This window comes from Poecilia latipinna, unplaced genomic scaffold (assembly GCF_001443285.1).
Source record: "Poecilia latipinna isolate Pla-1442-1.1 unplaced genomic scaffold, P_latipinna-1.0 Scaffold365, whole genome shotgun sequence".
Classification (NCBI taxonomy): Eukaryota; Metazoa; Chordata; class Actinopteri; order Cyprinodontiformes; family Poeciliidae; genus Poecilia; species Poecilia latipinna.
In genome coordinates, this window is record NW_015112981.1 from 349,802 (window position 1) to 373,541 (window position 23,740).

Sequence of the window (23,740 nt, forward strand, 5' to 3'; positions counted from 1 at the left end):
TTTTGGTAGTAAGATTTTTGTTATCTCCCTATTGCTAAGTCACTTTCTACGGACACTGTGCCGTTTCCTAGCCTTGCTCCTCACCTAGCAACCCCAGTCATGCCCTGTTACCTAGCAACTAAAGTGGAGCTCCAGCATGTTTGGTCAGCTGGTTTTACCACTGTATGAGCTGTACAATGGCTACTGGAAAAGGCAAGTGTTTTGCCCTTCCATAAACCACTTGCTGCATTCTTGCTGATTGTACAGGAGGCTCTACTTCTACTTTTCAAAGATGTACAGTTGTATAATTTCACATCTGTTTGCAGCCATTTTCACATGTGAGTGTAAACATTGAGTTGGAGTGATGTGGCCAGCAGCAGCTTATTTGGATTTAAGGTGAAAAGAAGCTCTAAAACAGCTCTTTCTGAATGAGATCAAAGTAGGCTGAACTGACCAGACTTGAATCTCTTTATCTAACAATGATTTTGTATAAAAACGTAATGAGCATGTTATGTATAGCCCATAGGCCTATAGTTAACTGTTGAAGAAGTTATATTAGTTCACCTTTGCAATCATTCGAGGTGTTACATATTGCAGTTTTGCTTTAAGACTTTATTGTATACATCATTCCCTCTGCAGGGCTTCTGCTGGAGGACAACCCCTCCATACGTGCCATATCTCTCGGCCACGGCCACATCCTGGTTGGGACCAAGAACGGCGAGATCTTGGAAGTGGACAAGAGTGGTCCCATCACTCTCATTGTCCAGGTGGGAGAACAAAAAAAATACACCATGCAACATTCGAAAGTATGTATCATACTCCTTGAACTTTTTTACATTTGATCACATTACAAAGGCAAACTTCTGTGTATTTCTTAGGATTTTACAAAACACACCAGCAGGAAAAAAAGTGTACTTGTTTAGTATAAAGAAAGGAATGTACGGTTTTTAAAGGGAAGAAGCTGCAGAGGCATTCACAAATGAAAGCCAGAGCGGTCCTGTTTGCAGTTCAGTAAAGACCAGAAAGGTCAGAGATAAAGTTGTTTAAAAGTTTAAAGCTCCAGAGATCCACAGTACAAAGGAAGAAAATGTTGACGATCATTAGTTGTACCCTCCACAAATCCCCCAAAAATCTAAAATGCTTCTCTTTTAAGCAAGAGTCTGCCTTTGACACCGTTTGAATACTGTGGACTCATCATTTTGTGTTCTGGAGTTGGATGCCCTGACCATTCCTTTTAAACCTGTGGAACAAAGGGCCTTTGAACATTAGAGTCATGCAGATTGTTGATCATTTTAAAACCTAAAAACCAAAGTCTTCTCTCTGGCTTTTATTTACAGCTGAATATTTAACCTTTTGCTATATTTTGCTAAATCCCAACAAAAAACCCTAAAATTCGTGGTTGAAATGTGACATGTGAAAAAGTTTAAGAGGGGTGAATAATTTTGTGAGACACTGTTACTGAAGGTTACATCAGACTTTGATTTTTTAAGTGTACCAGAAACCAAATGACTAAATATTGTCACTGACAATTTACCTGGGAGTTAAAAAAGCATGCTTGTGCATTCATCTGTTGTGTGGCTTTCAGCTGGATAATAATGGTGCAAACTAATCTCTAGAGATTCAGAGGCAATAATGCGGATGAATTAGTGCCAATCAATAAAGAAATTGTTAATTTGGTTAAGTGATCCTGGAGTGTCCTCCAATCCACAGTCTTTTTGATTTTGGGACAAAGAGAATAAATGCTCTTGCCCTGCTGATGCAGATTTCAACAGATGGGATCGATTCATGCGAGACAAGAAATTGAATTTGCTCCTGAATCTGGTCTCTAGGTAACAGGCGAGCTAGTTGAATCAGAATGTAAGTGATAGACCTTGCTGTGAAGACGGTGCAGTAAGTTAAAGGTTACATTGTGTGCTGCCGATCGCTGCTTCTAGCCTTTTAGCACCCTGTTTTTCCTCATCACCTGTTCCTGGATTAAATATTTATCCTCTGGGATGTGTCTGCAGGGTCACATGGAGGGTGAGGTGTGGGGCCTGGCCACTCATCCCCACCTCCCTCTCTGTGCCACGGTCAGCGATGACAAAACCCTGCGCATATGGGACCTCTCGCCCAGCCACTGCATGCTGGCTGTGCGCAAACTCAGGAAAGGTTTGTCACATTTAAAAACACCACAGGATGAATGTATTTTCCTGACAGCGAGTGTGCTGGTTTCAGGGCTTTAACAGACAACCTGTCCTCCACAGGCGGCCGCTGCTGCTGCTTCTCCCCAGATGGGAAAGCCTTAGCGGTGGGCCTGAATGACGGCAGTTTCCTCATTGTGAACGCAGACACCCTGGAGGACCTGGTGTCCTTCCACCACCGCAAGGACATCATCTCCGATATCAGATTCTCTCCAGGTTGGCGGTTCACCTACGCATTTCCTTAGTGGGCGAAAAAAACTCCTCCCAATGTAAATAGAGCTCTTAAATCCCCGTGCCCTTCAGAGCAGCTGGGTTTACGGCGGGTAGGAGGCTGGGCTGCATATCAGCAGGTATACATGATTTTCCCCTCCCGCTGTGAGTCAGGGGGGAACAGACCGCTGCAGGCCTGACCCAAATTAATAGCTTTCTGTAACAAGGCCAGACAGAGAAGCAGTGAGAGGGGAATGAGAAACAGTGGGGGTTGACAAAGTGAGAGCAAGAAACTAAACTCTCCTTCGTCTGGACACTTAATCTTCAAAGAGATCCTGTTTCTTCACGCAGCATCCATGGATTCCTGACACAGCTGTCAGTTGAAGTCTCGGGATACAAAATGGGCTTTTAGTACTGTTAAAATGATAATTATTTTAGTTAAAGTACACACAGCTGTCTGGCCAAGGCTAAAATTTGACAAAGGGTCTAAAATTTCCACTTTAGCATTTAAAGTTACAGTTGTGGTCAGAACAATTTGGGGTTATAATGATCCATTTGACCTGCTCTTTTTCAAGGGTGGCATAATTATATAACAAGAATTAGGTACATTGTAAGCGTCTAAAGATGCAGTATGCAACTTTTTAAAGAATGTTTTTGACATATTTGTTAAAACTGCTGTCATGTCGTGATTTTATGCCACGAGACTGATAATCTGTGAAAAGATTGTCTGAAGTAATGCATTGCTCCCAATCAAAAACAACCAATTACAGTCAAGAGGAGTGTCTTAGCACTGCCAGTCAATCTCATGTACTCGCTGCTAAATGCGCTGACGGCAGAGGAACAAACTGTTTACCCACAGACAGCAGTAGCCATGCTAACTAGTCTGTGCTGGTTGCAGCATAGCAGAGAGAAAGAAGAGAAGGTGGGGGGGGGATGAGCAGCGCCACACAGAGAGGTGATTGACATATTTAAGACCCTCCTTCTGGCTCTGATTGGTTGTTTCTAGGTAGTACTGGGAGAAGGCAGAGAAGCTTGATCTTTTTTTCACAGATTATCTGTCTCATATTATACTGTCACAACATAATGACAGTTTCAACAACAGAAAAACAATCTTATAAAAGTTACATACTGAGCTCTCTTGTTATGAGCAAGTTTGTCCTTAAAATTAAAAAGTGTCTTGTTAAACCAAGAAACTTTCTTATAATAATAAAATGAAAACCTGCTGACTCAAATTGTTCATAGGAAAGTGTTTAGGATGTGAAAGAGCAGCTCAGATCCAAAGCAGATCAAAGCTGCTTTTTAGGAATAGATAAAGTAGGTTAACAATAAGCTGCTACAATGACTCTGACCTCAGCCTTAATAAAAATCTATGAAACCAACCAGTTTAAATGAACTCTGCCAATGCTGTCAAGCAGAGAGGTCCAATAAAAACCCAGCCAGAGTTATGCCAGTAGCCTGCTGATTGCTACAAAGTATGTGCGATTTCTCTGCGTTTATAAGTATAAAAAATACCATTTTGTATTTGAAGAACATGCAAAAATATATTTTCTTTCAGGAAATCTTTGCAAAAATAATTAATAGGTTTATTTTTTTATTGGCTCAGGAGCCGGGAAGTACCTCGCAGTCGCCTCAGGAGACAGTTTTGTGGATATTTACAATGTAATGAGCAGTAAACGGGTGGGAGTGTGCAAAGGATGCCTCAGTTACATCACCCATCTGGACTGGGACAAAAGAGGTAAACAGGACTCTTAAGGCAAAAATGTTTTTACTGCTTTGCCTCTGAAATAGGTGTAAATAAAATTAAAGTGTCTCTGGATGCTCTTGTTCACAGGAAAACTCCTCCAGGTCAACACGGCAGCTAAAGAGCAGTTCTTTTTCGAAGCTCCTCGTGGCAAAAGGCAGACCATCCCTGCGTCTGAGGTAAGCAGGGCGGGGGGAGAATAGACGCAGGATCAGCCGTGGCTGTGGCGCCTCCAGCCCGCGTTTTCCCCCTCGGGATCAGACGAGACTAGGCGAAGGGCAGTGAAGCATTAACACGGCCCATTTTTCACCAGTATCGTTCTAATTTGGGCCATGGAAGTGGGATAGTGTTTGTGGTCTTGCGTTAATGCGTCGTGACATTCAGGCACCTTGCGAGGCGCGCAGTGGAGGGGCGCATTTACAAAATAAGTGTCAGTGATGATAAATGCTGTAAGGTCGAGTCTCAGTGGAGAATGACACATCCTTCTTAGGCATCTATCTTCTCCTCACATTCATTACATTAGTCTCCTGCAGACGTGATCAGATGGGGTCGGTTTTTCTGCTCGCTACTCAAATAAACAATATAACTTTACCAACTCATTATAATATATGTGGTTATATTAGTTTGAAAACACCCAGAGGTGTATAACCTCCACCAGTTTAGGTGTTGGTATTGTTTATGTAAAGTCAGGTTAATCCAATGAATGTGTATTATATGTAGTGGTGACTGATTTAAAACATCCAAGGCAAATGTTGAATTTTTGCACATTTTATGACATTGTCACCATAAATCTTATTTCTGTTTTACTGAAAATTTGTGATAGAATGACACAAAGCAACACACATTTATATAGAAGACCTAGAAGGAAAATCATACGTATTTTTCACATTTTTAAAAATGAAAATATGAATGAAAATCTGAAATATTTGCCATGCATTTTTATTCAGCCACCCACAGTTTTCCCCCTGGTAAAATTTTTAGAGTCCAGTTGTGTGTAATCTCAGTAAACACATCTGTTCTCTGAAGTATTGTAGCTGTAATGTAAGAGTTTAAGGTATATATATATATATATTTTTTTTTTTTGCAGAATATTGCAATTATTTACCTTCAGATTCCGATTAAAGAATTTTTTATCTCAGAGTATGAAAACTGTTTTTACTCACATCTTCCTTAGAATTTAAATTATTAAGCTAACACAGCTTTGATATTATTATTATTATTATTATTATCGGCTTGACTCTGGATGTTGTTTGTCTGACTCTGATTAAATCTCTACTGACGTGTTTCAGGTGGAGAAAATCGACTGGAGCACGTGGACGTGTGTCCTGGGGCCGTCTGTTGAAGGCGTCTGGCCTGTGATCAGTGAGGTCGCAGAGGTGACCGCCGCCTGCCTTAGCAACGACAGGAGGGTGCTAGCAACGGGAGATGACTTGGGATACATCAAGCTTTTCAGATACCCTGTCAAGGTAAAACACAGCTTATAATCACATTGCCCTCCAAACTTATTGGCACCCTACCTTGCTTCATGGATAATTGTCGTTCAATGATTATTACAAAGCAAAAGTGTAATACTAAATACAACCTGGCTAAAAACAAATCTACTTCTACATTTGAAATTGTATATACATTTTTGACAGTGTATTGCCAGATTATTAACGGAAAATGTTGCTTGTAGCAAAGTATAGTTGTTGAAAAATAAGACACCTTATTTTTCAACAACTATGCTTGAACATAATGATACTTGAACATAATGATACTTGAACATAATTATACTTAGTATGGCTGCAGGTAAACCGGGTTGCTATAAAAAAAAAATTCTAATTAATAAATAATATGGGCTGATTCATTTACTGGAACACTAGACCTTTACTCAATCCAGGATTTGAGCATGTATAGGGTCAGGGAAAGGGCAGCTAACATCACTGCAGACCGCACTCATGCTGGACACAAACAGATTTTCATCTTCAGGTTGGTGCTACAGAGTGCTGTTGGCAAAAGGAAAAAAAAACTGCCAGAGAGACGGTTTATTTCCCCTGAAAAAGGGATGTTTGATTTTCTTACATCTTCTGTTTTTCTTTCTTTATAAATATAAAATATGACTGCAAATATGTGCATATTTTTACTTTTATCTTGTCTTATTCCCTCTAAAGTTTGCATATTTATTTTGTCTGTGCATTTGTCTGAAGTCCAATTCCCTGTCTGTGCACACAGTCTTGGTGAATAAAGCTGATACTGAGTATGATAGACATTAAAGTACTGCAAGCTCTGCAGTTATCTGTTCATTTTCAAATTTAGCTCTGAATAGTTTGTAAGGCCTAAAGAACCATAACTCTTAGCCTTCTTCATTTTTACACACTGTAACACTGGGAAGACCCAACTTCTTAGATGTATAGTTTAAAGTGTTAACAATGAGGGGGAAAGGGGCGAAGATTTAACTATTCATCAACAAACACTCCATGTTGGGTTGGTGTGAAATAAAACTCACTGTTAAGTACAGTATTTGTGATGATGTGGGCCGTTTCTCCTCTGAAGATCCCTGGAAACTTGTTTGAGTACCTCTCCCTTTGGAATACATACCAGGACATTAAAAAAATAAAATAAAATCTGGTACCATTTGCTTGTAAATTAAATGGGTTATTACAGTGTCTTTCAACAGGCTAATGACCCAAAACAAATACCAAATCAACATAAAAATAGAACAAAAAAAAAAAAATCACACAATGCTGTTTTCTTTCAACACCTTCTGACTTGAACAAAAGCTTTTGGATTCATCCAGATATTATGCTAATGTTGTGTTAATGTCACAAGTGTTGGAAAGATGTCGCTTTTCCCTCCAGGGGAAATATGCAAAGTTTAAACGCTATGTGGCACATAGCACACATGTCACCAATGTGCGATGGACCCATGACGACAGCCTGTTGGTGACAGTCGGTGGGGGTGACACCTGCCTCATGATCTGGGCCCACGAGCCCGGGGGCCTGCGGGAATTCAAACTCTGTGACAGCGAGGAATCGGACATCGAAAGCGAGGACGACGGAGGCAAGAAACACTCTCCTGTTTCGGGTTTAAACATTCAGACGCTGCCGTTACATTAAAGATTGCATTTTTTTTTTGTTTCATTAGGCTACGACAGCGATGTGACTAGAGAGAATGAGATCAACTACACCATCAAGGCCTTATCTACCAACATGCGACCAATGACAGGGGTGAAGCCCCACCTGCAGATGAAGGAGCCCTCTATTGATGAAAGGTATTTTTTATCCAAACTGTGATGGAGTTTTCTCATTTGCTCTTCTCTGTCTGTACTCTGCCCTTTTCAAGCGTTTCTTTTCCTTTGTGTAAATTCTCTTCTTTTAATTAACTCTGCCTTTTCTGCTCTCCTTTAATGGCTGTCCGTCTCTGATTTTCCTGCTACACTTTTTTCTTCCACATGAAGGCAAGGAGTGGTCAGGTAAGTGCTGGTAATGTGCTGATTCTGAGGGACTGCAATGGGAAAGAACAAACAAAAAGCCAGTGAAAACATGTTTGTAACTCTTGTAGGTGAAATTACATAGTCACCTTTCAGTTTAAACAAAGAAGCAGTTTAGATGTGTTCGGGTGCCAGGAGGCATTCGGCTAAAGTTACCCACTGAAGCTTGAATTCATGCTCTTTAAATATTAGCTCAGCAAACTGGATCGATTCTAGTTAAGGTGGATCCACAGTGGCTTACAAAGGGTTTTTTTTAAACTGCTTGAAATTTCTTAACATTTTGTCAGTTTACGGTCACAGTATTCAATGTATTTACTGTTGGTTTGGAAAGTAAATTAATAAAAAAATATATATTGTGAAGTAGAAGCAACATCAGGCAGGATCTTTCTTTTCCACACAAAAACATAAAATTACATAAAATAAAAAAAATGATGGAGATTCTTTGTGAACATGCATTTTCAGGTCTTGTCATTGATTTTCTTTTTTTTTTTAAACACATTAACACGTTGCTTCATACTTAACTGTTGCATTAGTTGTTTGTTGTTTTGCTGCTGGAAAGTCTCAGGTCTTCTCCATCCTCTAACTAGTTTTATTTCAGGATTATACTGGATTTATATGTTCAAATCCTGGAATATAATTGATTTACAGCCTAACCCTGCCTTAAAAACTCCACAACCTTCTCTCTTCATAACATCTTCATATAGTCTTCATAATGTTGTTTATTCACTAATAACCTCTGAAGCTTTCCATAGAACAGCTGAATTTATATAAATTACACAGAAGTGGACTCATTTTATCCATTAGGTTTCTTCTTTTTGAATTTGATTTGGTGGACTTTTTTTAATGATACTAGAGTAAAGAGGATGTTAATACAAATGCTTGCCACACGTTATAGATTTTTACTTAGAATATGGAAAACCATTTTTTTCCCTTTCTCTGTGCACCATTTGTGTTAGTCTGTCATAAAGTACCATTCAATCTGGTCATAACAAGACAAAAAGTGAGATTGTTGAAGGGAATCTGAATATTTTGCAGTGGATGCAGACACTGAAATCCAGTGTTGTGCGTTTTGACGGGCCTGTTTAGCAGGACCTAATAGGCTAAAGAATACAACTGGCATTTAAAACGATGCTCTTTAAATTTCAGTTCAAAACATTTAAACATGCAGTTAATTAAATAGCTTGAATTTAAGGTGGATTTTTATTCTCCGACTCAGAGGAGTTACATTTTAACTGCACATTTAATATTAAAGGACATATTAACTATTTATAAATCTCAATCTGTCATTCTTTAAGTCTTTTTGAAGAATGCCTGTTTCTGTGTTGCACGCATTAGTCATCTTACAGTATCTATCGTGCTCTGCGGAAACCTTGTCTTCCGCCTGTTTCTGATTGATTTTCACATTTCCTCTTCGATGATGCCAGCTTTCCATGCAGCATCTTCTGGCCCACATTAATCAGAAATATACTGAGGCTGTGTTGGATAAATGCAGTGGGTAATATTTTTTTCTTGTTTTCTTCCTTCTTTTTGCTGCCATGAAGAGGGTCGAGGTAATTATCTTTTTCTTGTAGATTTCTAAAATGTGAGTAGAATGTGGAGGAGCAAAAAGTGTTATGTTTCAGCTTTGTTAAACTGAAATAAATATTTGAAAATTACATTTTCTTTTACTTCGATCAACTTTAATGCTAATCAGACTTTTAGACCTTCTTTTTATTGCTTATTAGTTTAGTCTAAGCACCTCTGCCGCTGAATGCTTCACCCTGCATGTCTGTGCAACTTTCTCATAAAACGTTAGATCATATTGTTTGACTCCACTTTAGTTAACATTGAATCATCTCTTGTGGTCTTCATATATGTTTTATTTTCAAAGTGTCTTTAAAGATGGGCATCATATTTTTTTACTGTTTCTCAAAATTACTGTTGGTTAGCTTAAAACATGTTGCCGAAGGCGAAGGGAATACTTTTTTTTTGCACCCATATTGTGTAATGTAACGGCCATCATTATGATCCTCATTATTGCCATCATGAGCTGCAGGATTTCGCTCATCCCAGCTGTCTGTTTCAGGCCTCCTGTCAGCAGAGCGCTGCCACAGCCTGAGAAGTTGCAGACCAACAACGTGGGCAAGAAGAAAAGACCCATCGAGGTAAACTTCTCCTCATCCTCACCAAACATGGCCAACATGATGAACTGTATGTCAGCAGAGGGAAGCTTACTGCAGAGCTAATGTGTCAGATGCAGCTCGCTCCTTGGGAAGCTGTGACGATGCTGTAATTGAATCATTTGTGCCGTCATCTGGCTCTGGGCATCGCTGTTGTCATGGAGTTAACCTTTCTGACTCTCTGACTGACTTCCTCTCTCCCACAGGACTTGGTCCTGGAGCTGGTGTTCGGTTACCGTGGCAATGACTGCCGCAACAACGTGCACTACCTGAACGAGGGGGCGGACATCATCTACCACACGGCCTCAGTCGGCATCGTGCTCAACCTGACCACCTGTAAATAGTTTGTTAGACAATATGATTATTAACTAACTGACAGACACAATTACATTTTTTTTTTCGTTTTTTTCTGTATTTTCTGACAGCTTGCCAAAGTTTCTATGTTGAACACAGTGATGACATTTTGTGCCTGACAATCAATCAACACCCCAAGTTCCCGAATGTGGTGGCAACTGGACAAGTAGGTATGTTTGTGAGAAGTCGGCCTCTTGTGATTTTGCATTAAATGTGAAGATTATTTGCACAGCTGATACCTGATTAAACAATTCAACAATTTATGATAATCGGAGTTACAAATGTGCAAAGTAGAATACACAGAAATTTACACAGCAGTGTCAAAGCAACTAAAATAAGCAATTGAAGTAGATTATTTTTATTAAATAAGTGTGCAGGTCTGCAAATTATGAAATGAATGACAAATTATAAATGGTTTAAAATATGTTACAAATAAAATTTTTCAACCTCCTTTTCCCTGACAGCCCTAAATAATATCTAGTGCAAATGAATGCATTCAGTAGTCACCTAATTAGTTATTTGGAGTCAATCTCTGTGTTTTTTAATAACAGTGTAAATCCAGCATTTCTGTGAAAACCTTCAGAGGTTTTATAAAGATTATTAGTAAACAAACAGCATCATGAAAACCAAGGAACACAGCAAAAAAATAACTATGTACCCTTTTTCTTCCAGTCATAGTTATGTGCTGTTTCATTCATTTGTTACATAAAAATTTTGATAAAACACAGTTTGTGGTTGTAAAGTGACAAATTGTGAAAATATTCAAGGGTAGTATACTTTTGCAAAGCACCTTATATCATAAAAAAAACTGACAGGAAAGATGTAAAAGCTGTAAACTTCTCAAATCTGAAATAACGTTTAGATTTCAGAAAGTTTATTTCCAAAAGCTACTTTCAGAAAAAAGTGTAATATTTTAAATAAATCATATTTTCTATTTTACAGGTGATACTGGTGACATGTCAGGTAAGACATTTCCAAAATTCATAAGAAAGTGTTGAAGACTGGAGAAAATACTTTAGAAAGTTAGATTACTGCTATCAATAGTTTTTGAAGTCAATACACAAATGAAACTACAATCATGTAGTATGTGTTAAGTAATAAAAAAGTCATTTAAAGTCACAGACGTAAAAGATAATCTAATCTAATCTGTTTATGTCTTCTCCTAAGCCACGTCTCCTTCCATTCATGTGTGGGACGCCATGACCAAGCAGACGCTGTCGGTGCTGCGTTGTTTCCACTCCGGCAGCGTCTGCTCGGTCAGCTTCAGCGCCACGGGGCGACTCCTGCTGTCTGTGGGACTCGACCCTGAACACACCGTCACCATCTGGAAGTGGCAGGAAGGTAATCCAGGAGGAGAATCTCCTCAGATTTTCATATTTACTCTGGATTTCAATTCAATTTAATTGATGCTTAGAAATGCTTTATGTATGCCAAAGGTAAATTAAATGTCGTCGTAACTCGTATCTCTGCTACTCTGGAGCAGAGATGAGACTGTACATCGAAATGACACCATCAGTCATCGAAAAGCACTGCTAATCCACCTCAGTTGCTTTTGCTGCCCTCTGTCTGGGGTAGACAGATGTTGGAGTAGGGTATATGAAAATAGTTTGAATTCCTCCTTCTTTCTCAGCTCTTTTACCATGCATTGAATCCCTTTTGCTCCTCTGGAAGTTGAGCTAAAGTAAGAAAACCAACAGCATCCAAAACCAGAGGAAATAATTTTCCAAAAATGCAATGCTTCAGTCAAAACATTTTGATTAAAAGGCTACATAAGGAACAAATCAGATCAAGACTAACTTTGACGTAATTCTTCTGCTCCACTCCTCTGGTTACCTCAGGTGCCAAAGTGGCCAGTCGGGTCGGTCACACGCAGAGGATCTTTGTGGCAGAGTTTCGGCCCGACTCGGACACACACTTTGTGTCGGTGGGGATCAAACATGTCCGATTCTGGACGTTAGCGGGTCGAGCTTTGCTCAGCAAGAAAGGCGTCCTGAGCTCCATCGAGGACGCCCGAATGCAAACCATGCTGTCTGTAGCATTTGGAGCTGTAAGTAACTATTAGCATCTTTAGCATCTGATTGTGCCTAATTGTTTGTTGTTGTTTTTTTATCTAACTCTGTAAACCTTTTGTCTCTTAAATATGTAAAGCTCTGCTTAATCATGCTGTGAACTGTTTTGCATTGCTTGCTCTGCTCTCTTAGGCCACTAGATTAGTGCAGATTTGTTTTCTTTTCAGAATAACTTGACATTTACAGGTACCATAAGTGGGGATGTGTGTGTGTGGAAGGAACACATTTTGGTAAGAATAGTGGCCAAAGCTCACACGGGCCCCGTGTTCACTATGTACACCACTCTGAGAGACGGCCTCATCGTCACGGGAGGCAAAGAAAGACCGTAAGTGCTTCTGTGTTCACTGAAAGTCGTGGTAAAAAGATTACTTTCATCACATTCAGCACAGTCATGGGATAAAAAAAGGACTCTCTTGCTACTTGCATAGATATTTAAGAGGGCAAACAAATTGTTTCCTTCACAGTCTGACCCACAACAAGGAGAAATGACCATAACGGCCTTATCGGGAAAAAATAATTGCTCCCCATCCAAACATGAAAGGATCGTAGGACCGTTTTTTTATTATTTTCAGTATTTAAAGATCATTAATTTGAAGTGAAGAACATTTAATGAAGCAGCCAGGCTTCCCAATAGTGAACATCTGAGAAAATTTACCCCAACATCAGACTATGCAATACTCAAAGAAACAATAAAAACTCCAGTAACTTCATTTCACCAAGTATTTCTGTCTAGCTTCTAGTGTAAATATCTGTTAAACATGGTGCTGGAGGAGTTGTGATTTGGACCAAGGCAAATTACATCCACTGAGTTGAGCATCTCCTCTGTGTGCCAAAGTAACCTAGAGGGAAACTTGGTTCAACTTGGGATCCGAAAGAAATCAGCAAATCTACAGCAAAATGGCTGAAAAAGACAATACTGAGAGCATGATGGTGATCCGTTAAACTCCAGACATCAGCTTGGCTGAATTATTTTGTTGGGACCTTGAAAGGATGAAATGGCAAAATTCATCCAAAGCAATATGAAAGACAGAAACAAGACCACTACTTCTAGTAATTTATGTTAACTGCTGAATCACTTAGTTTTTACCATGAATGAGTTGAAAGTTTGAAAATGTCTTTTTCCCCCAAGGCTGCATATTTCAGTGAGTTAAAAATGTATCCCTTGGTATATTGATCAGCTGATGGTTTCAGCAATTGTTCTCCAGATCAAAGGAAGGAGGTGCTCTGAAGCTCTGGGACCAGGAGCTGAAACGCTGCAGAGCCTTTCGGCTAGAAACCGGACAGATCATAGACTGCGTTCGTTCTGTCTGCAGAGGAAAGGTACCACGGATAAAGATAATCCAGTTATTTTAATGTCACCCTCTGCTTTCTGGTAATCTTTGCTTGTTGTTGCAGGGTAAAATCCTGGTGGGCACCAGGAACGCTGAGATCATAGAAGTGGGAGAGAAAAACGCAGCGTGTAACATTCTGGTGAACGGACACATGGACGGCCCAATATGGGGTTTGGGCACTCATCCTTCCCGAGACGTTTTTCTTTCTGCCGCTGAGGACGGCACCGTTCGCCTGTGGGACATCCCAGAAAAGGTCAGACTGACTCCCAGCTCGTCTCTCTGACTTTCCCATGGATGTTAGTCTGGAAATCGCTGAGCCGTCTGTGTTTTCACGTTGCCTTGTGGGAAAACAGAAGATGCTGAATAAGGTGAACTTGGGCCATCCGGCGCACACCATCAGCTACAGTCCTGAGGGCGACATGGTGGCCATCGGCATGAAGAACGGAGAATTCATCATCCTGCTGGTTGCCTCGCTGAAAATCTGGGGCAAGAAAAGAGACAGACGCTCCCCTATACAAGATATCAGGTAATGATGGTGGACTGTGCGGTGAAACTGCTGTAATTTAAAACTAAAGACTTAAGAGCACATTTTTGCTGCAGGTTCAGCCCAAATTCTCGCTTCTTGGCTGTCGGCTCCACCGAGTGCGCCGTCGATTTTTATGACCTGACGCTCGGCCCACAGCTGAACCGCATCAACTGCTGCAGGGACATCCCCAGCTTCGTCATGCAGATGGATTTATCTGCTGACAGCTCCTACATACAGGTACGGACTTTGTTTAAGCAGCTCAGCAGCGGAAGAGATAGTAACAAGTGTATTTTAGTTCTAAATCTCATTGCTGCTACACAGATATCCACAGGTGCTTACAAGCGGCTCGTGTACGAGGTGCCATCTGGGAGGCAGATCACAGAACAAATTCAAATTGACAGGATTACCTGGGCCACTTGGACAAGGCAAGAAACATTTTATCAGCTTACAAACACAGATTTCAGCCTATTTTAGTGGGATTAATTAAATTTAAGTTTGTGGTTGTGCCTATATATTTCCTTTGTTAATGCTGGAGTGAGAAAATAACATGTTTTTACAGTGTCCTTGGAGACGAAGTGGTAGGAATCTGGTCCCGTAATGCTGACAAAGCGGATGTGACCTGCGCTTGCGTGTCCCATTCGGGCCTTAACATTGTGACTGGAGATGATTTTGGGATGGTAAAGCTGTTTGACTTTCCCTCTCCGGAGAAGTTTGTAAGTATAGTTTTATATTATTCTGTCTTTACTTTGTTGCATTGATCTTATAATGAAGAGGGCATAATTTTGAACAGTAGAGATTAACTTTGGGGTCTTTATTGCCCCCTAGTGGTTGTGATCTATGGTTGTTCGTGAACAAAAATTATAATAGATGCTCTATGCACAGCTGATATAGAGCAATAGGTTGTCATTTTGTTATTTTAGTTTTGAGTGATGCTTGTTAGTATCTACTTTATGAATAAGGACATGCTTGGTCCAGTGTTAATGTGATTCCTTTTAGCATAAAAAGCAGCTTTAAGCTTCATGTCAGGGTTAGTTCATAGATGACCGTGATATGCTAACTGAGTCTGTATTAACACAGGAAAAAAAACAATTTTCTTTTAGGCCAAACACAAACGCTTCCTAGGCCATTCTGCTCATCTGACAAATGTTCGCTTCACAAACGGAGATCGCTTCGTCGTCAGTGCTGGCGGAGACGACAGGAGGTAAGTGAGGCTTGACAAGGGATTTTATGGGATTCATCAACACAAAGTATAATTGTAAATTGGGATGAAAAATATCACGTTTCTTTCAAATAAAATTCTGAAAACTGTGTCTTTCCTATGTGTTCTGTTCTTCTGAGTCAGTATTTGGAAGAACCAAGTTTTTATGGATTTGTTTTGACAGCTTTTGCACTTCTTTCGACTGTAATTGTTTTTTACCCTTTTTCTTTGCAAAATATCTCAGGCTCAGACATATTGGATAGAAAGCATTAGCTTTTCAAGTTTTTCCACAACTTATTGACCGGATTAAGGTCTGGACTTTAACTGGACCATTCTAACCCGTGCATATTCCTTGAACAAAACCATTTCATTGTAGCTCTAGCTGTATTTTAGAGGTTGCTGTCTTGCTGGAAAATGAATCTCCACCTCATTCTCAAGTTTTTCTTCCCGAATTGTCCTGTAGTTAGCGCCATCTGACTTCCCTGTAGAAGAAAAGCATCCCCACAGGATGATGCTGCCACCACCATGCAAATCCTCTACACATACTGTTTTGCATTTAAGTTGAAATGTTTAAATTTAGCCTTATCTGAGTGCTTCTTACATTGTGCTAGATAGATCAGAGTAAAGGAAGTCTGAATACACAGCCACACTTTTCAGATTATGAATCCTTTTCCTTCTATTTGCATAATTAAGCACTACTTTGTGTTGGTTTTCCACATAAAACCCCATTAAAATACATCGATCTTTGTGGTGGTCAAGATTCAAATGATAGAGATACATTTGCATTTCATTCATTCTTAACTTCTCTTCTGTAATTTGCAGCCTCTTTGTGTGGAGGTGTGTTCACGCCCCTCACTGAGAATCCCACCACGTCCTGCATCAGAGGAGCATCAGCATCCGCCATCATGGAAAGAAAAAAAAAAAAAAGAGACGTGGAGGACAGACGCGGCAGCTTGATGAGTTTAAAGTCGTGATCCGACTTACTGCCTCAAACCTTGGTGCATGCATGTGTACTGAACTCATTTTCATTTCAGTGGTGAATATGATAACAGGTGGAGAGCATACAGACTCTTGTATATCACATAATAACTATAAAAAAAGAACCTAATGTGTGCATATCATTCAATGGTGAATTATTTTTGGAAAAAAAAAAAGAGCTATCTGCGTACATCTCTACACTCGATAGGCCTATAAAGTTGTGTTTCTGATAATGCCATTTTTTAAAACATGTAGCATTAATGAATTAGCCTTAATCTGAGTGTCTGTGAGGTTTTTGGGGTTTGTTTTTGTATCTTTTGGATCATGAACTCATTTGTTTTGTTGGATTTTTTTTTTACTGGTTATTCTAAATCTTGTGGCCTTCCTCCTGAATGTAACATCCACTGTTATGTTCTGGATGTCAGCATGCCAAAGCATACTATGCACTGTATACCTGACCTGGTCACTGTGTTGCCCTGGTGGATCATTTATGAGTTATGTGGTCGTGTTGTTGACTGGTTGACCTCTGACCTGACCTCCCCTCGGCAGTGTTCCCCTCATGACGTAATATTTGTTAGAGGATCTGTTTTGTGGTTTATGGGTGTGCATGGCTTACAGGAAGACAATCTGTCCCAACCAAATTCCTCAGAAAATAAACAGAAAAAACAAATTGCTGTATATTGACCTCTTGATGCACTGTTGCAGTTTTTTGCTGTCACTTTATTTGGTGTGCTGCTATATTATTGTTGCGTTTTCATGAATATGAACAGTGTGACTTTTATGGAGAGTAACTAATGTTTTGTGTAATAACATTTATTGTGGAAATGGAATGTTTATCAGAGTTGAATATAAAAAGTGCAAAATTATTTCCTCGTATTTAAATACTAACTACTAAACAAATGTTGCTGCATATTTTGATTTACATTTCAACATTGTATATATATCATTTGTAAATATTCTTTTTGTATATTTTTGTGAAGTGTTTCTTAAACTCCACTTTAATAAAAAAAAAAAAAAAAACTAAAATTTTTTTTCAAGCATATTTTTTTCAAGATGACTTCTCCACCCACTTTGCAATTTTGCACCACAATATGTTAGTTTATCAAATAAATACATTTACGTTTGTGGTTGTATCATGAAAAAATTTTCTAGGATTTTTATTTTTTGCTAACAAGGGACTATTTTTTTCCCCCATTTTAAAAGCTACTTTTTAGTCTTGCAAATTTTTTTTTTTATGCAGACCATCTCAAAACTTTAAAGGTTTCTGCGAGTATTACAAAACAATTTCTCCCCTAAAAATTATCCTGAAGTCATTCATCTGACATTAAATTTAAACCTTGATATAACTTTTTAGATTTATGACAATACAATCGCATTTAATAGGTACACTCATTTATTCCAGCTCAAACTTCATAAATTAAACTGATAGTTATAACTTATTTACATCATTTACACTGAAGAGTTTTGTTCTGTTGGAAAACATCAGTTGCTTGTACATGTCTTCAAAACGCACACTGAATAAAGAATACATCTCATTAACTTTACCTCGTTTTCACAAAATCAAAGAAAAAAAACACCAAAGTTGGCAAATCATTCAGCTTCAGAGTTGCTTAAAGTGAACTGATTCTGGCTAAATATAATACCTTTACTTGCTAGATTATTAGGTGAACATGTAGTATTTGCATCAACTATTAAAGCTAATGAAACTAAAGTGCATAATCCACCTTAGATTACAAACAAACAGCTTTCTGTTAATCTGTCTGCACCTGAAAATGACCTTGCGCCTCTGTTGCTTTCCTAGGCGATACCATTTTACGATAAAAATCTGATAAAATTTTAGTAGCCTTTTGGTAGAGAGACACAGTGGTAATGTAACAGTAAGATCTGTTGAGGGAAATTTAACACATTCCATCATCACTACCCACTGACCCTCTCTTTGACTGACACAAAGTAGCATATTTGCAACAGAACTGCATAATGAAATGAGTTGTAAATGATGATACAGCTTCCCGTCTGACAAACAGTGTCACCATTGGAAAAAAAAATGCTGATTCCCCCCCCCCCCCACAAGTTAAAGTTTTCTTTCTGACACTTTAGTCTCTCCTCGTTTATCATGATCATTTTGTTCTAGATATCCACCTAATAAACTACTGAACTAAAGTATTACACAGTGCTGAAGCATCAATCATACTTTCACAGAAAACGAGCTGCCACAGGAGCAGCCATGATCTGCCTGGGGGTTCTTCAAGACCTGGAAGGTGGAGCGGATCAACTCCTGACTGAAATCCACAGTGGATCCCTTCACAAACTCCAGACTCTCCTGGTCAACGATGATGCCCACTCCCCCCTGCTCAAAAACTCTGAAAGTAGAGCAGAAGGAATCCAGGAGTGGATTAGAAGAAATGATAAGAACATCACTTACATAAGATTATTTTGAGAGCCAGTTGCATGGGAAAGTTTACCTGTCCTCTTCATTCTTGTTGCGATCTACAGAAAACTTATACTGGAATCCAGAGCAACCACCTCCCTCCACTTGTATTCTCAGGTACTCACCCTTCTCCATGATTTCTGATAGCCTCTGAACAGAAACAGAGTATTTGAGATTATGAATAACACACAATTATTTTAACATTTAGGTTTCAAAGCACTTTAATCAGTTACAGTGGATTAAAAAAAAAGTCTACACACAGTTTCCTTCTTTCTCCGATTAAAATTGATGGCACTTTTACAGAGTGGCTGTAATCTTTTCAATTTACACTTGAAATACTTTAAAATATTTAAGACTGGAATTCACTGGATTATGTTCAGGTACTTTTTTGTCCCAGAAGAACCTCAGACTCGTACCTTCACACATGACTCTGTGAGGTGAACCTTATCTTCTGATGGACTCGGCTCCCCAGACTTCTTCCGGATGGAGGCGTTGCTAAAGCACCGCTGCCCCGCTATGTAAAGCGGCTGGGAGCTTTCAGGAAGCCGGTAAAGCTCCTGCCTAACGCCGAGGTTGTTTAGGAGAGTAGATGCCCTAAAAAACAAGGAGATTATGTTCATATGAAGCCTCCTAAAGTTCTTCTTAAAGCTACTAGCACCTGAGCTAACTATAAAGCGTAGTGTAACGTAACAGTTGAGCTGGGGGCTAGCTGGCTAACGAAGATAAATACCAACTGACAGCCACATTTAAGCTCTCAAACATGAATTTAAGATATTTCGTTTACCAAGAGAGAGTTATAAATATGTTTACTATATGTGTAAAAGTTAACATTACCTCGCAAGGATTATTATTCTTGACTTTGACGCAGTTATCATTGCTCCTTTAAACACAGACATCTTCCATAACGTCCATAAATTTCACGTAGCAGCAACACGCAGAGAGCGGACTGTTAATTGGTTGAAATATCTGTCAGTCTGATGAACACGCCCATTTTTCAGTTGTTCTGCTATGTGATTGGTTAAATAATCTGCCCATAAAATACACCTTGGACGTAACACACGTAGCCGTGTGTTTTTCTTTTTTTCTTTTTTCTTTTTATAAAACTTTAACAACTGAAATAGAACATTGATTATACTCAAAATAAAGCAAATTATAAATATATACATTTTCACCAATTACGCGATAAAATACATTTAAATAATTGACAGATAATTTGTAATAATACCCACCAACCTCTCTAAAAAAAACTTCAGAAGGAAGATTAAAATGTTTATAAATCTTTGAAGCCATTCTATCTTAAGGCACCATCCATTAGGTTAAAATCAGCCTCTCCTCAGCAGATTTATTTACATCACTCTTCTTCCTTATTTAACGATGTTCGTTTTTCCACATGCAATTACGACTATTTGGATTCTTAAACATAATTTTGTCAGACATATATACAAGCTGGACAGACAACTGTAGATGTGTTTCATTATTCTTCAGAAAATGTCAACATCAGAGGAAGGATTTGAGGAGCTTTGGATCCGTGGTCAATCCGGTAGATGGCAGTATTGACAGACTGCAGCTGCTTTGAATTTGCGCAGAGAAGAAGAATCAAGAGAAAAGGCAAAGGCGTGACGAGAATCCCGTGATTCGGGTTTCACTGTGGACGTGGAGGGAGTCTGTTTAAGGTACATTGTGTTTATTTGGAGTTGTTTAAAACTAATGACTGCAGTAGATACCAAACTCGTACAGAAGACTCGTCTTGTTCGTGTTTCTTTACTGCCAAGAAGTTAAGAAGTATCGCTTTTTTGTGAACTTTTTTAGTTGGTGCGACGAAATTCCGTCACATATCTTTTTAAATTAGCGAAATAAAAGTTGGTTGAACAGTTTTTAATAATTGGTGTTTCTCTGTTTCAGGGTCAAAAACATGGATGTTCGAACTGGTTTAATTGCGTTGTTTTGCTTGATTGGACTCACCTGGGCGCAGCCGGTCAAGTACATTGATTGCGGTGAGTTTCACTTCACTTTAGACATTTCCTTCTCTTACTGTCGATTCGTCATTCTTCCTGGTTAAATACGAGGAAGAATTAAAAAATAAAACGTGTAAAAACGCTTTGAACGAGGAAATATAGCGGCTTAAATGCAATTTTAAATTGAAATGCCTTCTAAATTTATTGAGACTTAAATGTAGGTGCTGAGGGTTTTTTTTTAACCAGGTTCCAACAGGAATGGGTCTAAAAACATTGTGAAACCTGAATGTTAATAATTAATCCTGAAACCCCTTACCTGATTGAACTAGGACATTTTGATTAAATCACCAACTCATTTTTGAATGAATCCAATTTTTAACTTTATTTTGTGGAAATGACAAGGTTTGCATAGATGAACAGTTCCCAAATTTCTCTACACCTACACTGCCTATAGACCAGTGATCTTATCAGTAGCTGGCTGGAGTTTAATTGTATTTTCTTCAAAAAATGCTTAAAAATTAAGCTTTCCTGTGAATCACTGAAATGATGTATGCTTGCCGTTTTAGTTTCTTTTAGGGTAATTTTCTTGTTTGAACACTTGTTTAAGACCTTTTCTCTTCAGCTTAAGGCAACATGACTTCTTGAAAGTACATAGACATATTCAAGTAGTTTCATGATCCCCGTTATGTGATAAGTAAGACCATAGCATTGAATATTTAGCATCTCTATATTATGATGGTTGCATTACCCCTTTGTATGAACAAGGGTATTATTGGTGCTTGGTGTCTTTTCTTTTGTATTGGATGTTTGTATTATTAACATGAAGACATGTTAAAGAATTTGTCACTTTTGGGACAGACCAAGTTTATCTGCTTAAACCACCATGTTTTACTGTCTATTGCAAAGACTGTGTATTTGGGTTGCCTAGATGCACAAAGGGCAATCTTACACTCCACATATGATCAAATGTTGCAGAGTTTTTCCTTTGGTCATCTGTTGGGCAAATTGTAACCTAATGCCCCTTTGCTGACTCTTTGCATTTGAAATCATTTTAGCTAAGCAGCCTGTTTTTTTGGCTTAATTCTTTTGAAAGATGCACTTAATTGTTGAAGCAACTTCATATTACTCTGACCTATTTGGGGTAGAGCCACTCCCACCATATCTGTTCTTGGCAACAAATGATTATTGATATTGTAAGATATTTGATTTCTCATCACCAGACAAAGACAGTGTTTTTTTTTTCTTTCCATGTTTGTTTCCAGGCTCCACTTCAGGCAAAGTGATTGGTGTGGACATCAACCCTTGTCCTAATCAGCCATGTCAGCTTCACAAAGGAAACTCCTACACTGTCAACGTCACCTTCACTAGCAGTATGTTTTGTTTTTTTTTGTTTGTTTTTTTTTAACTTTTCTTTGAAATGCTTTCACCTGCCCAACAGTTCAACCTAAATGTGTGTTTTTAATCCATCCTCCTGAAGATGTGGATAGTGACAAGAGCACCGCTGTGGTTCACGGTATTGTTGGAGGAATCCCGATCCCGTTTTCCATCCCTGTGCCGGATGGCTGCAGGTCTGGAATCCAGTGTCCCATCAAGACTGGGGAGACCTACAACTACCAGGCTTCATTACCAGTAAAGACTGAGTATCCTTCAGTAAGTATGATTCTCAGCTCTTCAGACATTATGTTTTGTAGTTTATTTTTAGTCTGATGGGGGTGGATGAAGTTCTCCCTCCTTCCTCCCCCATTTCTTCCGACTGATGACATGATGCACTTTGGTCACCGTGACTCTCTTCTGGATTCCTAGATAAAATGCGTTGTGGAGTGGGAACTGACAGATAACGGCAACAAAGATCTGTTCTGCATCAAATTCCCAGTTCAGATTGTGAACTGAGACGGCCTAATAGAAGAACCTCAGACGAGCTTTTCTTAAAAAGGGATTCAGCTTTGAGTAACAACTACTTCTTGTAAGATTTCATCATGTTCAAATTTGTTTTCTCTCTGCTCATTTCACAACTCTCTGCACACATTAAATCTACAATAATGCCACTCATTATGTGTTAACTGCCTAATATTCAATTTTAAGAGTGAAGAATTTAAAATGGTGTCTGAAGATGAACCACATTCCACCACTGTGCAAATGTTTACTGGCTGCTATGTAGTCTGAAAACTTTCTTTATTGATATTTTGTAATATCCCATACTGACCTGCTTGAAAATCTGTTGAATTGGCCAGGAAATATGCAACCAAAGTGCAAATAAAGAAATCTATCTCTAGTAATAACCTGAGTTATTTATTTTTGTTTGAGATACTCTGCCTTGTTTTGAAATGTTGATGGCTTAAAGCTAATGAAAATAATTTCTCAGAAACCTTCAATAGATCAGTGAAATTCATAATCTGGTCTATACAACCACAGAGAAGTCTACAGATTTTTGCAAATGTCCAATAGATGATTCTTGGTTCACTGAACAAGAACAGTAAGCCTCAAGAAGTGACTGTAGCTACAGTCACTTCAACAGTAGCTAATTGATTAGCTGCAACAGTAGCTAATGGATAAAGCTGCATTTATGGAGAAATGTATATAGAAGGATCCCAGCTCAACTATTAAATATAAGTTATACATGGAGATAATTTTAAGTTGACCTGCAATTTTTTGTAGAACTTGATTTAAAAACAGAAACTGAATTCTCATTTATCTGGGTTTTTGGAACATTGAAATGGGTTCAATCAAATCATAATAGGAATTGGTTTGTTTTTGTAGCAAACTAACAGTCTGATCCATAGAAAAGAGTTTTGTGCAGTGAATCAGCTCTTCCTTGCATCATGTGACATGGTGTCATGTTTGCATACAACAGAAGTGAGTCAGACATCTGGTCAGTGGCTTCTTTTTTAAAAATTCAAAGACTTTAAATGTCAGCATCAGGTTTGCAGCCAAAAAGAAAACGGTTTTAGAGGAAGTGACTTTTTTTTCTCTATTCCAAAATCTGCATAAAAGTTTCATTTTCCCCCCAAACAATGAGGCTAATCGCCACATCACTGCCAATCTGTATATTTCCCAAGGATACAGTTGGCTTGATTCCTGCAATCGCTGTGAAACTGGATAGCCTCCACTGAACCCATCACTTTCATATTGAAATGGTGCAAATCAGCTTTTTTTGGGATGGGAG

At 38.8% G+C, this 23,740-nt stretch overlaps 3 protein-coding genes and 1 long non-coding RNA gene across 11 annotated transcripts in view; 2 read left to right on the forward strand and 2 right to left on the reverse strand.

Annotated features, from left to right (window-relative positions):
* eml5 (EMAP like 5) overlaps window positions 1-16,370 on the forward strand; it is a 44,002-nt gene extending 27,632 nt beyond the window's left edge. For 3 of the 6 annotated variants that reach the window (XM_015036372.1, XM_015036373.1, XM_015036374.1), the window contains 25 exons: window positions 619-746; window positions 1,986-2,127; window positions 2,223-2,375; window positions 3,973-4,104; window positions 4,201-4,289; window positions 5,400-5,576; window positions 6,948-7,149; window positions 7,234-7,360; window positions 7,547-7,561; window positions 9,121-9,129; window positions 9,645-9,723; window positions 9,945-10,074; window positions 10,164-10,262; window positions 11,035-11,055; window positions 11,260-11,433; window positions 11,931-12,139; window positions 12,329-12,486; window positions 13,367-13,481; window positions 13,557-13,745; window positions 13,846-14,018; window positions 14,093-14,255; window positions 14,340-14,443; window positions 14,578-14,731; window positions 15,119-15,219; window positions 16,039-16,370. In XM_015036372.1, coding sequence (XP_014891858.1) covers window positions 619-746; window positions 1,986-2,127; window positions 2,223-2,375; window positions 3,973-4,104; window positions 4,201-4,289; window positions 5,400-5,576; window positions 6,948-7,149; window positions 7,234-7,360; window positions 7,547-7,561; window positions 9,121-9,129; window positions 9,645-9,723; window positions 9,945-10,074; window positions 10,164-10,262; window positions 11,035-11,055; window positions 11,260-11,433; window positions 11,931-12,139; window positions 12,329-12,486; window positions 13,367-13,481; window positions 13,557-13,745; window positions 13,846-14,018; window positions 14,093-14,255; window positions 14,340-14,443; window positions 14,578-14,731; window positions 15,119-15,219; window positions 16,039-16,075 — 3,080 coding nt within the window. In that variant the 3' untranslated portion in view covers window positions 16,076-16,370. Of the gene's footprint in view, window positions 1-618; window positions 747-1,985; window positions 2,128-2,222; window positions 2,376-3,972; window positions 4,105-4,200; window positions 4,290-5,399; window positions 5,577-6,947; window positions 7,150-7,233; window positions 7,361-7,546; window positions 7,562-9,120; window positions 9,130-9,644; window positions 9,724-9,944; window positions 10,075-10,163; window positions 10,263-11,034; window positions 11,056-11,259; window positions 11,434-11,930; window positions 12,140-12,328; window positions 12,487-13,366; window positions 13,482-13,556; window positions 13,746-13,845; window positions 14,019-14,092; window positions 14,256-14,339; window positions 14,444-14,577; window positions 14,732-15,118; window positions 15,220-16,038 lie in introns of those variants that run through there. The other 3 variants (XM_015036376.1, XM_015036377.1, XM_015036378.1) reach the window with 2 other exon arrangements.
* On the reverse strand, window positions 393-22,437 carry LOC106949843 (uncharacterized). The gene is made up of 3 exons (XR_001425468.1): window positions 22,357-22,437; window positions 13,826-13,830; window positions 393-403 (listed from the first exon to the last, which is right to left on the reverse strand). It is a non-coding gene; the product is annotated as an uncharacterized LOC106949843 (long non-coding RNA).
* On the reverse strand, window positions 17,567-19,568 carry isca2 (iron-sulfur cluster assembly 2). Its single transcript, XM_015036379.1, has 4 exons — window positions 19,457-19,568; window positions 19,039-19,216; window positions 18,657-18,772; window positions 17,567-18,554 (listed from the first exon to the last, which is right to left on the reverse strand). Exons 1-4 carry the CDS (start codon window positions 19,516-19,518, stop codon window positions 18,380-18,382), a joined length of 531 nt encoding a protein of 176 aa, XP_014891865.1. The 5' UTR covers window positions 19,519-19,568; the 3' UTR covers window positions 17,567-18,379.
* Window positions 20,187-22,853, forward strand: LOC106949842 (epididymal secretory protein E1). 3 transcript variants are annotated; one of them, XM_015036381.1, is made up of 5 exons: window positions 20,187-20,295; window positions 20,525-20,616; window positions 21,840-21,947; window positions 22,055-22,227; window positions 22,381-22,853. In XM_015036381.1, exons 2-5 carry the CDS (start codon window positions 20,535-20,537, stop codon window positions 22,465-22,467), a joined length of 450 nt encoding a protein of 149 aa, XP_014891867.1. In that variant the 5' UTR covers window positions 20,187-20,295; window positions 20,525-20,534; the 3' UTR covers window positions 22,468-22,853. The 3 variants fall into 3 exon arrangements, with proteins under 3 accessions (XP_014891867.1, XP_014891868.1, XP_014891866.1); XM_015036382.1 differs by having other exon boundaries at window positions 20,257-20,434; XM_015036380.1 differs by having other exon boundaries at window positions 20,257-20,428; window positions 20,523-20,616.
* Window positions 22,854-23,740: the final 887 nt, after the last annotated feature.